We start from the raw sequence: 16634 nt of genomic DNA, 5'->3' as shown, positions 1-16634 counted from the left end.
TGAAGCCCTGGTGCGCCCATTCTCTCTCTCTCTCTCTTTCTCTCTGCCTCTTTCTCACTCTGTCTGTCGCTCTCAAATAAAAGTAACAAAAGAAATTTTAAATTAAAAAAAAAGTAGAAGAATCAGTGTTAACTGCTGGCTGTGTGACATTGGGTTATTCGGATTAAGTTTCATTTTACTGAAGCTAGTCTTGTCAGTGCCGGCCTTGTAGGGTTTTCAAAAAAGTTCAATACAATGCGAAACTGGTTTATAAATGAAGATGTTCATAATAGGAGGAAAGGATGATGACATCAAAATAAAAGAGAGACTGATTGAGAGGGGCAGGGGATATGATGGAGAGTGGAGTTTCAAAGGGGAAAGTGGGGGGAGGGAGGGCATTACCATGGGATGCTGTCTACAATTATGGAAGTTGTCAGTTAAAATAAAATGGAGATGTGATGTGCCAGCGATAAAGAATTAGGTCTGTGGACAGTGTGTGGCTGTACATGGGGTGGGGGGAGGCAGGGGGCACACCCGGATGCTGCTCAGAGCGGGAGACGATGGCCCCACCAACTCGGAGAGAAGCAGGCCACGGTGCCCTCAGGCCCCTTCAGGAGCTTTTGGATCCGCATGGCTCCTTGGCTGGCTGTGATCTGGACAAATCCTCTTTGATGTGCTGTGTGTTTCCAGAGGCCCATCCTCCAGGCCGGGCAGGGCTCGTTCAGGGCACTGCTCTCAGATCCAAGTGGACATGGGGGCGGGAGACACAAAAAGCATCAGAGACGGGCGAGCGTTGGGGTGAGAAAAAAACAAGTAGATGCTGTCGTGAAGGAAGGTTGAGAGCAAGCTCTGCTGATGGGCGTGGAGAAGAGCAGAGCTGCTACATTCACGGGGTCCCGAGGCCGCGGCCCCCCGGGGCCGACAAGCTGGGAGGCAGCAGGTGCGGCTGTGGCTCACATGAGATTCTGAGTCTTCCGCAGCCGGCTGGAGGAAAGAGTCCGGGGAAACGAGTCCATTTGCCCGCCCTGTAACCCTCCAGGGCTTCCGGGGTTCACCTTCCTGGGCTCGCCCAGAGATGCCCCTGGAGACCTGCTGTTCCCTCACCTTTCAGCTCCCCGGGGCCTCTGCACCCCCTCAGCACCCCCTCCCAACTCCTCCTTCCTGTCTATGGGCATCCCTTTGCCCCCCCATCCTCCCCTTCCTACCCCGCAGCCCAGATCCTTACTGGGGGCACTGGCACGTCTTCTTCTCGCTGAGGAGCCTCTTGATCTGAGACATCCGCTCTGCCTGGCGCTGCCCGGGTACAAGGAAGGGGGTCATGAGGGCAGCCTCCAGGAGGGAGGTGCCCCTTGGGGGGACGGAAGGGGAAGGCTGGGAAGGAGAAACGTCTCATGGTGGCAGAAGCCACCTGGCCTGCTCCTTCTGGTCTCCTCTGAGTGGGATCTGGGGCAGGGTCCTGGTCTTCAGTCAGGGACTGAGCAGAGAGCTGGGCTAGAAGCCAGTCACACATGGCAGTACCGTCCCCGAGCACAAGCCACAAGGAAGGGCTCCCTGAGGGACATGACGGGAGGAGGCCCACTCACCCGCTTGTGCCGACACTTGACGCAGCAGAGGATGCAGAGGCCAGCGAAGGCCAGAAAGCCGAATGTGCCCCCCAGCACAATAGCCAGGAACATGGGCTGGTCCTGGTTCCACTCAGCGGGCAAAACTGCAAGAGAGAAGGGATGTGGAAGAGATGGGAAGGGGGGCTCAGCGGGAGGGCCTCGTCTAGCACGCGTGGAGTTCTGGGTTCCATCTCCGGTACTTCCCAGAGAGATGTCCTGAGTGCCTCCCTCTGAGGCCCAGAGCTTACTGGAGGACAGTTTTAGGAGTGGTCCTGAGAGAGGAAGAAGGTACAGGGGGCTCTCAAAGGCCACCGGGCCCTGAGGCTGCACTGCTGGGGAGGGATTTTGTTTTAGAGACACAGGGTGATCTGGAGAGCCTGAAGCAGTGATCCAGATGCTAGGCCCTGAGCATGTGTGCCTGTGTGTGCGTGTGCACACGTGTATTTGGGGTTGGAGGGAAGAGAAGGGGGACACAACTCATAGGCTGTAGACCTCAAGGAGGTAGAAATGTTGATCAGGAGCACACCTCGCTCCTCACCTCCATGTCTAGGCCACCATGCGTAGCTTCTCCCTCTTACAGGAGCCTCTGGGAAGGTCCCACGGCTGGGGGTAGGCTGGACCTGACACACTTACCCTGCGTCTCGGAGTCCATCACCATCTCATCCCCGTCACTCAGCCGACACCGCCACAGCCCCGCCGCAGGGGCCTGCACCTGAATGACCTTCTCCTGCTTGGAGACACGGGGCTCCTGGTTCTCCAGCATCAAGCTCAGCTTCAGCTTGGGGGAGGTGGGTCCCCACACCTCACACATCAAACTGTTCGGGGACTGAGTCACTGCAGAGAAAGGAGGCTGAAACTGGGAGCCTGGTGCTCGAGGTTCCCAGCACCTTAAAGTGTAAGAACAGGGGTGGAGGGATGGCTTAGCGGTTAAGGCGTTTGCCTGCAAAGCCAAAGGACCTCGGTTTGATTCCCCAGGACCCACGTAAGTCACGTGCACAAGGTGGTGCATGCATCTGAAGTTCGTTGGCAGTGGCTGGAAGCCCTGGTGCACCCATTCTCTCTCTCTCTCTCTGCCTCTTTCCCTCTCTCAAATAAATAACTAAATCTTTAACTAGAAAAAATGATGAAAACAATCATTTAAGTGTAAGACTGAATAAAATAATGAGAATGATCATTTAGGTGGGCAGCCTTTTCTTTTTCTTTTTTTCTTTTTTTTTTTTTTTTTTTGGAGGTAGGATGTCACTCTAGCTCAGGTTGACCTGGAATTCACTATGTTTTTGTTGTTGTTGTTGTTTTTGGAATTCACTCTGTGTCTCAGGGTGGCCTGGAACTCACAGCGATCCTCTTACCTGCGCCCCCCCCCCCCACAGTGCTGGTATTAAAGGCATGCCCCACCACGCCCAGCCAGCTCCACTTACTTTTTTAAAGATTAAAAAAAACAGTTATTTATTTATTATAGACAGAGAGAGAGAGAGGATGGGCATGCCAGAGCCTCTAGCCACTGCAGACAAACTCCAGACACATGTTCCACCATGTGCGTCTGGCTTACATGGGACCTGGAGAATCAAACCAGGGTCCTTAGGCTTTGCAGACATGCGCCTTACTGCTAAGCCATCTCTCCAGCTTTACATTTTGTTTCTTTGGTTTAGTGGTGCTGGAGATTGAACCTGGGACCTTATGCATGCTAGGCAAGCACTCTACCACTGAGCTACACATCTCCTCCAGCTCTACTTTAATATTTTTTAATTTATTTATTAGGGAGAGAGAGGGAAAAAGAGAGGTAGAGAGAGAAAATGGGCATGCCAGGGCTTCTAGCCACTGCAAACGAGCTCCAGACACCTACGCGACCTTGTGCATCTGACTTATGTGGGATCTGGAGAATCGGATCTGGGTCCTTAGGATTCGCTAGCAAGTGCCTAATCCACTAAGCCATCTCTCCAGCCATTTTTTTTTTTTCCGAGGTAGGGTCTCACTCTAGCCCAGGCTGACATGGAATTCATTATATAGTCTCAGAGTGGCCTGGAACTCATGGTGATCCTCCTATCTCTGCCTCCCAAGTGCTGAGATTAAAGGCATGTGTCACTGTGCCCAGGCAGCTCTGCTTTAAAAAATATATATATATATATATATATATATATTTTATTATTATTATTATTATTATTATTTAGCATGGAGCTCCATTCCCAGCACACACACACACAAAATCCTTTGATCTTGCTGGACGTGGTGGCGCATGCCTTTAATCCCAGCACTTGGGAGGCAGAGGTAGGAGGATTGCCATGAGTTTGAGGCCACCCTGAGACTCCATAGTGAATTCCAGATCAGCCTGGGTTAGAGTGAGACCTTACCTCAGAAAGAGAAAAAAAAAAAAAAGACCCCTGATCTCGTCAACCAGGGCCTAGGCACCCCCTTTTGGGACCTGGCCAACATGGGGAGGCCTAGGCCCTCCAGCTTCTTCCCCTTACCTCTCATCACCACGAGCTTCACTTCCTGAATCAGTGTTCCTTTGGTAAGATTCAGAGTTAGGGTCCCAGAACCGGCATACTGGGGCAAGACCTTGGGCAGCTTGAGGCAGAGTGGGAGCGTGTCGGCCAGCTGGAGGCTGGGGTCTTGGGTAGACTTTTTCACAGACACCTTCTTGTTCTCCAAGGAGAAGGTGATCCAGGACTTGGAGGCGGGAGCCTTCTCGGCTTGCCACCTCAGCTCTCCATGCAGGGTTTCTTCTTCAAAGTTCAGTGGGAAGCAGAACTCTACCGGCTCGCCTTCCTTCTTATAGGCTGTGCTGTGGGTCTTCTGGAAACCTACGGGGGGGTCAGGAGCAGAGCAATGGGGTGTGGGGGCAAGGCAGAGAGAGGAAAAGCAGGGAGTACAGGCAGGGGAGGCATGTGGCAGGCGAACAAAGAGATGCAAAGGGGACCAGCTATGTCCCAGACTTAGGTCACTTCTCTGGCCTTAGACTCCTGGAATCTAGACGTTATTTGGCTTCTACTCTTTTTGTTTTGTTTTGTTTTGTTTTTTCAAGGGAGGGTCTTGCTGTAGACCAGGCTGACCTGGAATTCATTATGTAGTCTCAGGGTGGCCTCAAACTCACAGCAATCCTCCTACCTCTGCCTCCTGAATGCTGGGATTAAAAGCAGGCACCACCACGCCTGGATTTACTCTTTGTTGTTATTATTATTATTTTATTTATTAGAGACTGAGTGAGAATGGGCGTGCCAGGGCCTCTAGCCACTGCGAACGAACTCCTCACACATGCGCCACCGTGTGCATCTGGCTTACGTGGGACCTGGAGAATCCAACCTGGGTCATCAGGCTTTTCAGGCAAGCTCCTTAACTGCTAAGCCATCTCTCCAGCCTTGGCCTCTACTCTTTTTTTGTTTGTTTGATTGTTTTTGTGTTTCGAGGCAGGGTCTGGCTCTAGCCCAGAGCTGACCTGGAGGGCACTATGTAGTCTCAGGGTGGCCTCAAACTCACAGCGATCCTCCTACCTCTGCCTCCCCGCTGCTGGGGTTAAAGGCGTGTGCCACCACACCTGGCCGGCCTCTACTCTTCGTGTGTGTAACTCACCGCCTTTCACAAAACAACAGCCAACACCTAAACAGAGCTTACTTTGCTCCAGGCCCTGCGCTAGGTGATGTGTACGTTTTATTTCCCACCACACTAGAAGGTAGAAACTGTCACTGTTATTAGCATCCCCATTTTACAGATCCAGAACTCAAGGTGCACAATCGCGTGATCGGGACAGAGTCCATGCACTGAACTACCACGCAGAGGTGTTAGGGCGCAGGGTGTCCCTCAGTGCAGACCTCTCTGCCCACCGCCAGCATTCCTAAAAGCATGAAAGCGGCAGGCCAGGGAGTGCCAGGGCAGGGAGGGTACTGCAGGACATGGGTGCCTCTTACCCAGCACTGAGATGTGAATGTCAAAAGTCAGGCTCTGCCGGTCCTGGGTGAGGGTGCACTGCCAGGGACCACTGTCCTGGAACCCCACGTTTGGCGCGAAGAGGACCTTGGCCCCACTGACAATTCTGTTCCCTGGACGCTTGCATTGCGCTGAGGGGTTATGACGAGATGGGCTCTCCAAGGTCAGCGTCAGGTTCTGCCCCTGCAGCAGGTGCGTGCCTGGATTGACTGTCACTGTGGATGGAGGGAACAGGTCACCTGTTTCACACACGCCATCCCCAAAAGCAAAGGAAGAGGAGGGGAGACCAGAGGGTCTCTCCATCGTCCCGTCTTAATATTGCCTTTTCTCCCAACACCCAGCTGCCCATCCTAGCTCAAGATAGGGGTCCCCTCTTCCTCTTTTCTCTACCTCCTTCCCTTTTCTTTCCTTCTCCCTAAGTGTTTCTCCTTCCTCAGCTTGACCAAAAGCCTGAAGAGATACTCACTCTGTGGCGGGTCTGATCTACGTGTGGGCTGTGAAATACCACTGGCTGGAGCTTTGCTTTGGTGCAGGGGTAGGAGAGAGTGGGGAAGGAGGTTTGATGGAGGAATATCTGCATCCCAGACCTGCCCACTCGCCTTTGAACACCTGCAGCTCCACCTCCGTCCTTCTATTTTGCATTTCACAAATGTAGGTCCCGGAGTCTTTCACTTCAAGCTTATTGATGATCAGGGGAAAGGATCCTTGATCCCACATGGATTTTTTTGAGTCAACACGGTCCTTCAGATGGGAGGAACCTGCAAGTAGCAGCCACGTGGAAGAGGTTGAGGTTCCCTGGCATCCCTGCTAAAAATAGTGCCCACAATTCTTCTGGTCCGAGTTACAGAATCTTTACAAGAGGACTCCAGACTTGTGAAAACCTCCTCCATGTAGACCAGCTGACAAAAAGCTGGAAAAAGCGACACTGCATGCAGATCAAGGGGAGAGAGAGAGAAATCACCAGTGAAGATACTCAACAGTGGACACTGCAAGCCTTATAATTGGCCAGGCAGGCCAAATGAGCCAATGGGTGCAATAGTGGCATGTCTGTCATGGTGGAAACCAACCACCCTCTAATTGGACTGGAGGCTCACTCCAAGGGAGGAAATACATCCCTGATACTGAAAACCTACAACAAGGGTAGTCATGAGCCCTAGGGGTGTAACGTCTGCTGTTTTCTGGCTAAATGTATATACTATGCTTATCAAACTGCCCGGTAAGCACTTCTCTTAATGTTCATACCCTTATATTAATGCTATTCTCACTTTTGGTTGAGAACCTTCTCTTTTCAGATAGCAGTGACCTTGGGATGACTCAGAAGGCATCATGGTACTGGGAAGAAGTGACAGGAGTGCTCAGCAGTGCAATATCTCTATCACACCTTCCAAGGCTCAAGGTACATTGCAGAAGAGGTGGTGGAAAGAATGTTAAGAGCCAAAGGAAGGGCAGGACTCCTTACAACATGCTCCTCCAGACACAAAATGGCCTGGATATCCCTGACCTCACAGTGTCTGACACTACTTACACAAGACCATCATAATAGGAGGAAAAGATGATGACATCAAAATAAAAGACTGATTGAGAGGGGTAGGGGATATGATGGAGAGTGGAGTTTCAAAGGAGAAAGTGGGGGGAGGGAGGGCATTACCATGGGATATTGCTTACAATCATGGAAGTTGTTAATTATAAAAAATAAAAATAAAAAGTATTCCACAATTAGTTAATAAAATATTATAAGGTAAAATAAAAAATTATATAAATACTATAAGAGGAGGTGCTGTCACATGCCTTTAATCCCAGCACTCAGGAGGCAGAGGTAGGAGGATCACAGTGAGTTCAAGGCCACCCTGAGACTAGATAGTGAATTCCAGGTCAGCCTGGGCTAGAGTAAAACCCTCCCTCAAAAAAAAAAAAAAAGACAAAATAAGACACTGTAAAACAATGTGCTTATTTGAGAACACCCCCCTCCTACAGGCCAAACGCTTCATTGTTTTGTTTTGTTTAGATAGGGTCTCATTGTAGCCCAGGCTAGACCGGAACTCAGTAACCTTCCTACCTGAGCCTCCCAAGTGCTGGTATTATAGGTGTGAACCACCACACTGGGATAAACCAAACATTTTCCTTCACCATCTGCAGTAATCCCCACAGTAACTTGAGAAAATGTGTACTGTTTTGCTTATGGTGCAAACGAGGACTCTGCAAGTCAGAGTTGAAGCAACTGTTCAGTTTCTTACACACTAACGGTTTACACACTGCTTTATACTATATAAACCAGTGTAATATCTTTGGAAAATAATTTGTAATATATGTAATATATATATATATATATATATATATATATATATATATTCGTGCAGAGCTAAATGCCTACCTCCCCCAAAGACTGGCTAAATAAATCATAGTTCAACCAGGCATGATGATATACATTGATTATTCCAACCTACTCTTTTTTTTTAATAATTAATTGTTTATTCATTTGCAAGCAGAGAGGAGAGAGACAGAGAATGGGCACGCCAGGACCTCCAGCCAATGCAAATGAACTCCAGATGAGTGTGCCCCCTCTTTGCATCTGGCTTATGTGAGTACTGGGGAGTCAAACCCGGGTTCTTTGGCTTTGCAGGCCAACACCTTAGCCGCCAGGCCATCTGTCCAGCCCCCAACCTACTCTTAGAAGGCTGTGGCAGAAGGATTAAGAGTTCAAGGCCAGTCTGGGCTATATAATGAGACCCTATCTCAAAAAAATTACTTAAGGGCTGGAGAGATGGCTTAGCGGTTAAGCGCTTGCCTGTGAAGCCTAAGGACCCCGGTTCGAGGCTTGGTTCCCCAGGTCCCACGTTAGCCAGATGCACAAGGGGGCGCATGCGTCTGGAGTTCGTTTGCAGAGGCTGGAAGCCCTGGCGCGCCCATTCTCTCTCTCTCCCTCTATCTGTCTTTCTCTCTGTGTCTGTCACTCTCAAATAAATAAATAAATAAAAATATTTAAAAAAAATTACTTAAGCCAGGTGTGGTGCACGCCTTTAATCCCAGTACTCTAGAGGTAGAGGTAGGAGGATCACCATGAGTTCAAGGATCACCCCTTAGACTATATAGTGAATTCCAGGTCAGCTTGGACTAGAGTGAGACCCTGCCTTAAAAAAGAAAAGGGCTGGAGAGATGGCTTAGAGGTTAGGGTACTTGCCTGCAAAGCCAAAGACCCAAGTTCAACACTGCAGATACCACATGAGCCAGGCAAGCGCGAGGTCGCATATGTGCACTAGGTGGCGCAAGCATCTGGAGTTTGATTACAGTGGCTGAGGCCCTGGTGCCCCAAAGAATGGGAGGGAGGAAGGGAGGGAAAGGCCACTTTTATTGCCTCTGGGAAAAGGGAAGTGGATAGGCATGTGATAAATATAAGAGAGAGAGTTTCATTATATGCACCCCAGCAGCCCACATAAAGTCAGAAGCAAAAAGTGGTGCATGTGTCTGGCATTTATTTGCAATATCAAGAGGCCCCCTTGTGAGATTATATATATATATATGAATATGATATTTTTTTGGCACATGTATGAATGCCAGGGTGTCTTGCTGTCAGATGCGTTTGCTACTTTTTGTGTCTGGCTTTACATGTTGTTGGGGATGTTGGGGAATTGAGTCCTGGCCGACAAGCTTTACAAGCAAGCACCTTTCACTGCTTAGCCTAGCCATCTCCCCAGTCCTATCTTCTTCTTTTTTTTTGGTTTTCCGAGGTAGGATATCACTCTAGCCCAGCCTGACCTGGAATTCACTATGGAGTCTCAGGGTGGCCTCAAACTCACAGTGAACCTCCTGCCTCTGCCTCCCAAGTGCTAGGAGTAAAGGCCTGTGCCACCACCCCCGGTTTACCTTCTGAATTTTGATGAAAATAAGAGGTAGAGCTACGATTAAAATTCAGGCCTGTTGTGTATACTCTGTAACACTGTTTCTCGAAAGTTCCTTTTGCATGGATGGATATGGAGGTCTCTTTTCATCCCTTTTCTTTTCTTTCTTTCTTTTTTTTTTGAGGTAGGCTCTCACTCTAGTCCAGGCTGACTTGGAATTCACTATGTAGTCTCAGGGTGGCCTCGACCTCACAGCAATTCTCCTACCTCTGCCTCCTAAGTGCTGGGATTAAAGGTGTGTGCCACCACACCCAGCCTGGCTCTACTCTTTATATATATAATTCATCACCTTTCACAGAATAAGAGATAACACTCAAATAGATCCTCCTACCTCTGCCTCCCGAATGCTGGGATTACAAGGGTGCCTGCCACGCCCAGCTTCCCTTTTCTATTTATTTATTTATTTTGTGTGTGTGCGCACCAGGGCCTCTTGATACTGCAAATAAATGCCAGACACATGCACCACTTTTTGCTTCTGACTTTATGTGGGCTGCTGGGGAATTGAACCTGGGAAGACAGGCTTTGCAAGCAAGTGCCTTTAACCACTGAGCCATCTCCCCAGCTCTCCCCTCCCTTATCCTCTCCTCTCCTTTCAGGCTGACCTGGGATTCACTATGTAGTCCCAGGCTGGTCTCAAGGTCGCAGCAATCCTCCTACCTCTGCCTCCTGAGTGCTGGGATTAAAGGCGTGCGCCACCACACCCAGTGGTTTTCTTTTGTTCTGAAGAAGAAAACCAAGGCCCTTTTGTGTATATTGTCCCATACTTTAGAAAAGCGATTGCAAGATAGCATGGAGTGTCTTGTAAAATGGACAGGTCTAGGATAGATTCATCAGGAAACCAAGACTGAGCTCAACCTTAAAAGAAATATATCTGCCACCCCCCTTACAATGACTGACTGTTGCTCTCATCAATAACCTACAAACCTAGGGGAGATACAAGCCATGCACGGTGGAGGTCCCGCAGCAGAACGGGGACAGGGAGGATGGAAATGATGGTACTAACACAGGTTGTATCCATACAGCGTTCTACTTAGTGATAAAGAAATATCTGGGGCTGGAGAGATGGCTTAGCGGTTAAGCGCTTGCCTGTGAAGCCTAAGGACCCCGGTTCGAGGCTCAGTTCCCCAGGTCCCACGTTAGCCAGATGCACAAGGGGGCGCACGCGTCTGGAGTTCGTTTGCAGAGGCTGGAAGCCCTGGCGCGCCCATTCTCTCTCTCTCCATCTGTCTTTCTCTCTGTGTCTGTCGCTCTCAAATAAATAAAAAAAAATTAAAAAAAAAAAAAAAAAAGAAATATCTGTGTGTGTGGGGGGGTGGAGAGATGGCTTAGCGGTTAAGCGCTTGCCTGTGAAGCCTAAGGACTCCGGTTCAAGGCTCCATTCCCCAGAACCCACGTTAGCCAGATGCACAAGGGGACACATGCGTCTGGAGTTTGTTTGCGGGGGCTGGAGGCCCTGACGTGCCCATTCTCTGGTGGCGCACGCCTTTAATCCCAGCACTTAGGAGGCAGAGGTAGGAGGATCACTGTGAGTTCAAGGCCACCCTGAGACTGCATAGCGAATTCCAGGTTAGCCTGGGCTACAGTGAAACCCTACCTTGAAAAACAAAATAAATAAATAAATAAATAAATAATACGTTAAAATATATACATGCACACATAGTTTTAAACAGCAGCTGGACAACTCACAAGAGACTCTTGCAAGTAGGCCTGATGCCATTCCCTCACAGAAGGAAGGCGCGGGAAGGCTGCCAGGGCCCTCCTGAGATCTCAGCACCCTCGTGTCAGCTGGATGCAGTAACGCGTGGATCTCCTGACCTCAGGGGGTGATAAAGAATAAAAGAGGGCTGGAGAGATGGCTTAGCGGTTAAGGCGCTTGCCTTCAAAGCCTAAGGATCCCGGTTCGATTCCCCAGTTTGGAGTTTGGAGTTTGTTTACAGTAGCTCGAGGTCCTGGTGCACCCATTCGCTCTATATATCCACCTCTCTCTCTCTCTCTTATCCTCTCTTAAGTAAGTAAGTACATAAATAAATAGTTTAAAGAAGAAACAGGAAAAGGACCAGAGGACCAAGAACTCCACCAATGCTGGCATGGGAAACTCATCATCCAAGCTAGGATGAGACTTCCCAGGGCTCCAACTGCTTTGGGGCACCACATTCCTGCAGGGAACCCCATTAAACGCACTGGCTCACCAAAACTGGTTTTCGTGTAATTGTGCTTTAGCTTGTGGTCTGTGCCCTATCTGGGGTGAACAGATGTGTGCTCACCTCTCACAAAGCAAGGTGCTGAGATACCTCATTACAGTCTCAGGAGGGTGGATGGTGACTTCCTCAAATACTACTGACATGCGTGGGACATGAAGGTCACTTTTTTCCCCTGTGATGTTTGGTGGAAGTGGAGCAGTTATCTAAAAGATTTTTTGTTCCTTTGCTAGCAAAAGCTGGCTTCTGTTGAGGCTAATTTTGTTTTGTTTTTCAAGGTAAGGTCTCATTCTAGCTCAGGCTCACCTAGAATTCACTATGTACTCTCAAGGTGGCCTTGAGCTCACAGCGATTCTATTACCTCTGCCTCCTGAGTGCTGGGATTAAAGGAGTGCTCCTCATGCCAGGCTCAAGGCTTATTTTTGTCTATGCCCATCCCACAAGTTTAGATGGCCCTGGGTTCCCGATCTGAATTGTGATCATTTTCTAGTGTTTTGTGCAGGTAGCATTTGTGACTAATAAAACTGAATATTTCCTGAGGAGATTTCTCAGCAAGAAAGATCCAGGCTTGAAGATCTGGAAAATCCTCAGCCTATTCATATTGCGAAAATGAGCAAGTGTGTTCTGAAGAGAACAGCAATGTTGGCTGGACCAGTCAGTAAGGGCTGCTGGATTATGCAAACAGAAACACGCTCTTAGAATGGAAGAGCTGTGTACTGGGTGAGACGGTGGAAGGCTGTTGGACTCCTTGGATATGACAGGGCAGACAGCAGAACTGCTCTGGCATGAAGAAGAATTGCCTAGCAGTGATTTGGGGACTATCAGAGACATGGCCTGAGTGTCCACGGGTCACTGAAGCACTGGAGGTGGCCCCTGCCCAGCAAGTAGAACTCCCAGCAGGAAGGGCAGAGCAGCAAACCAAAGCAGATGCTGCTGGGTATAAAGGTTCAAGGAAGGCTGAATGGTCCACCCTGGCATACTCTGTGAGCTCCAAGCCAGCCTGAGCTACAGAATCAAACCCTATCTCAAAATAATTATTTAATTAAATCAAAAAAATTTTAAAGCCAGGCATAGTGCCGCACGCCTTTAATCCCAGCACTCGGGAGGCAGAGGTAGGAGGATCACCGTGAGTTCGAGGTCACCCTGAGACTCCATAGTGAATTCCAGGTCAAAGCTCCACACAGCTAGGCCCAGCAATGCAAGCATGCAAAGTTGCACACGTGCCCAAGGAGCGTAAGCGTCTGGAGCTTGTTTGCAGCAGGCTGAAGATCCTGGCATGCCCATTCTCTCTCTCTCTCTCAAAACAAACAAAAAACAATAAGATGTTGGGTTGGAGTGATGGCGCAGTGGTTAAGACACTTTCCTGCAAAGCCTAAGGACTCAGGTTTGATTCCCCAGTACCCACATATAAATCCAGATGCACAATGTGGTCATGAATTTGGAGTTTGCTTGCAACACCATTCCCTCTCTGTCTGCCTCTTTCTCCTCTCTGTCAAATAAATAAGAACTGAAGATGTTATGTACAAGCCATGTGACATCTGCATCTTCACCAGCTAATAATATATATGTTAAAAAAGAGAGTTTGGGTAAAAGCATCTTGTGGAGGTAAATAGTGTGTGCTCAGAAACTGAAGATTGTTATTAGAAAAGTTTCAGTGCCGGGGTGGGATACCATCCAGTGAGTTGTTGGCCAGGGAGGCTCCTGATGCCCCCAAAACATCACAGGCTACTGCCAAGGCTCTTGTATGCCCGCCAGTACTAGATGGTAAGACCCTCTTGCTGAAGGCTCCACATGCTTAGACTGCAGGTCACTGAGAAATCAGGCTGGAGCTGAGCTGGAAACCTACTTCCTGTTGACTAGCTCTCAGGGTGCTGGAAAGAGGTGTTCAGCACACACCCTTCTGGGGAACAGAAGCCATCAAAGGTTTTAACCAGCAGTGAACCCTGCAAACCTTTCCAATGGCCAACCAGGCCAAATTTGCCAGCCGATGCAACGGTGGCATGTCTGTTATAGGGGAAAGCAACTGTTCTCCGATTGGACTTCAAACTCTTTCTGTGGAAGAGAATTCCTGCCTGGTACTGAAAACCAAGGCAATAGCCTGTGGCTGGGGAGGGCATAAGCCTTAGGCTGGGGAAACTACTACTGTTGTCTGGCTAAATGCATATCTTATGCCCACCAAACTGCCCTCTAAACACTTAGGTTTATGCCCATTTTAATGCCACACTCACTTTTGGTTAGAGAAGCTTCTCTGAAAAAGCTTCTGAAAAAGATGGCAGTGACCACTGGGATGACTCAACACTTTCCAAAAAAGTGACAGCAGAGGGTTGGAGAGATGGCTCAGCGGTTAAGGCACTTGCCTGCAAAGCCTAAGGACCAGAGTTCATTGCCCCAGGACCCACATAAAACCAGATGCACAAGGGGGCGCATGTATCTGGAGTTCATTTGCAGTGGCTGGAGGCCCTGGCGCAGCTGTTCTCTCTGTCCATCTTTCTGTCTCTCTGCTTGCAAATAATTAAAAAAAAAAGAGTGACAATGGAGTGTGCGGCATTAAGTGAGGCATCTCTAGCACACCCTCCATGGCTCAGGGACCAGTGTGGAAGAGGTGGGGAAAGAATGTAAGAGCCACAGGAAGGGGAGGAGCGCTTACAACGTGCTCTTCCAGACACAAAGTGGCCTTCATATTAGTGACCCCATAGCAGGTGACACAGTCTCCACAAGACTGCATAACAGGAGGGGGAAAATAATGGCATCAAAATATAAGTGAGACTAATTGGGAATAAGAAGGGATTCAGTGGTAGCCGGTTGCGGTGGCGCATGCCTTTAATCTCCGCACTCGGAAGGCAGAGGTAAGAGGACTGCCATGAGTTCGAGGCCACCCTGAGACTACGTAGTGAATTCCAAGTCAGCCTGGACTAGAGTGAAACTCTATGTTGTATCTCCCTCCTCCCCCCCCCCAAAAAAAGAAGATATTCAGTGAAGAGGGGATTTTGGAGGGGGAGAAGGGAGGTGATGGGAGGGTATTATGATCACAGTATATTGTTATGAAAGTTGTTAATAAAAACTTTAAAAAAACAAGATTTAAGCCGGCATGGTGGCGCACGCCTTTAGTCCCAGCACTCGGGAGGCAGAGGTAGGAGGACCGCCATGAGTTCAATGCCACCCTGAGACTACAGAGTTAATTCCAGGTCTGCCCTGCCTAGAGTGAGACTCTACCTCAAAAAAAACAAACAAACAAGCAAAAAAAGAGAACAAATTTCAGGGGAGATCCTAGGCCTAAAAGTCAAAAGATCTGCCCCTAAGTGGACACTAAAGCTTGGGGCTGGGCCTAAGTTTCCTCACCAGGAAGACCAGAGGCTTGGGATGGAACATAATTTTAGCCAATTCTACCTATTTTCTTCTTCTCCTCCTCCTCCTCCTTCTTCTTTTTGTTGTTGTTGTTTTTTTGAGGTAGGGTTTCACTCTGGCTCAGGCTGACCTGGAATTCACTATGTAATCCCAGGCTGGCCTCAAACGTGTTCATCGATTTTTTTGTTTTTTAATTAATTTATTTATTTATGAGAGAGAGGCAGGTGGGGGGGGGTGGAGAATGGGTGCACCAGAGCCTCCAGCCACTGCAAATGAATTCCAGATGCGTGAGCCACCCCATGTATCTGACCCACATGGGTTCTAGGCCCTTTTTGTTTTTTCTTCCTTCCTTCCTTCCTTCCTTCCTTCCTTCCTTCCTTCCTTCCTTCCTTCCTTCCTTTCTTTCTTTCTTTCTTTCTTTCTTTCTTTCTTTCTTTCCTTCTTTCACTGAGGTTTCACTCTAGCCCAGGCTGACCTGGAATTCACTCTGTAGTCTCAGAGTGGCCTTGAACTCACAGCAATCCTCCTACATCTGCTTCCCAAGTGCTGGGATAAAAGGCGTGCCACCACACCCTTCTGTACCATTGCTTATCATGGTTTGGGTTTTTTGTTTGTTTCTTTTTGTTTTGCACCTCTTGAATCCCAACACCTGGGAGGCAGAGGTAGGAGGATCGCCAGTGAGTCAGAGCCCAGCCTGGGACTACAGAGCGAGTTCCAGGTCAGGCTGGGCTACAGTGAGACCCTACCTCAGAAGAAAGAGAGAGAGAGATCGAGAGAGGGGGGGGGAGGAAGGAAGGAAAGGAGAGAGGGAGGGAGGAAGAAAGGAAGGAAGGAAGGAAAAGAGAGAGGGAGAGAGGGAGGCAAGGAGGGAAAGAAAAAGGCATTTGGGAAAAGGAAATCCCACTCAAGAGTCATCATCAAGTCTACCTTCACTGAGCTTTCCAAGAGCTCGACTCTGCAGATGCATTGAATTCACTGTTTCCTCCCCGTGGTGAGGGGTGGGGACCCTACCTGTAGCCATGAAGGAGTTCCTATTTCCCAAGATCATGACGTCGTTCGAGTGTTTCCAGGTGAAGGGCAAGCTCATTTTCCGCGAAGCCTCGCAGGGCAGTTCCACTGGGTCCCCTGCTTTGCCCAGCACCACCGTCCTTCCGTCGGTCTTTCCCTCGGGGACGGCTGGGAGCTGCGCTGGGTGGGGAAGGGGGCCTGGCCTCAGCGCTGCAGGGGTCTCCGCCCTCTCTCCCACCTTTGTCCATTCTCCACCCACACCATCCGCCCGCCCGCCCGGGACGGAGCGCTTACCCAGCTGCAGCGCTAAGAGCAGGTGCGCGATCGAGAGTCCTCGGTGCATCGCGGCCTGGCTCGCTGGGGAGCTGCGCCTGCAGAGAGACAGGGAGGAGGGAGACAGACATCATCAGCCTCAGGCAATCCTTTGGCCTCAGGGCATCCAGGAGCTCTCTTATAACCAGCCCTGATAACTGGGCTTTGCACGCTCCAAACCGACATCCTACACTGTGCAAAACGCAGTGCCGAGGTAAGTTGGGCGATGTTAGCATAATTCCCATGTTAACAGCACGTAACAGTGTCACATCCTGCATACACAGAAGTTCGTGTGTCAGATTCGGCCTAAAGTTTCCGATGTCTGTGTAAAGAGTTAGGCTTCCATGGTTTTTTTTTTTTTTTTTTTTTTT

At 49.4% G+C, this 16634-nt stretch overlaps 1 protein-coding gene across 1 annotated transcript; it reads right to left on the bottom strand.

The window, feature by feature from the left end:
• Positions 1 to 932: 932 nt before the first annotated feature.
• On the bottom strand, positions 933 to 16294 carry Cd4 (CD4 molecule). Its single transcript, XM_004668670.2, has 9 exons — positions 16246 to 16294; positions 15955 to 16131; positions 6104 to 6262; positions 5486 to 5719; positions 4049 to 4384; positions 2217 to 2417; positions 1563 to 1687; positions 1205 to 1272; positions 933 to 963 (listed from the first exon to the last, which is right to left on the bottom strand). The coding sequence occupies exons 1-9, from the start codon at positions 16292 to 16294 to the stop codon at positions 933 to 935; spliced, it is 1380 nt and encodes a 459-aa protein (XP_004668727.1).
• Between the last annotated feature and the right edge of the window lie 340 nt (positions 16295 to 16634).

The sequence above is a fragment of the Jaculus jaculus genome, chromosome 23 (assembly GCF_020740685.1).
Source record: "Jaculus jaculus isolate mJacJac1 chromosome 23, mJacJac1.mat.Y.cur, whole genome shotgun sequence".
Classification (NCBI taxonomy): domain Eukaryota; kingdom Metazoa; phylum Chordata; class Mammalia; order Rodentia; family Dipodidae; genus Jaculus; species Jaculus jaculus.
This window is presented reverse-complemented; position numbering and strand designations above follow the sequence as displayed.

Excerpts from the sequence above, each read along its gene's own strand:
- Cd4 (XM_004668670.2), bottom strand. The coding sequence starts at position 16,294 with ATGCACCGAGGACTCTCGATCGCGCACCTGCTCTTAGCGCTGCAGCTG. Across the intron at positions 16,132-16,245 it reads GCTCTTAGCGCTGCAGCTGG|CGCAGCTCCCAGCCGTCCCC; the intron begins GTAAGCGCTCCG and ends TTCCCCACCCAG. Across the intron at positions 964-1,204 it reads AAGACGTGCCAGTGCCCCCA|CCGGCTGCGGAAGACTCAGA; the intron begins GTAAGGATCTGG and ends TCTTTCCTCCAG.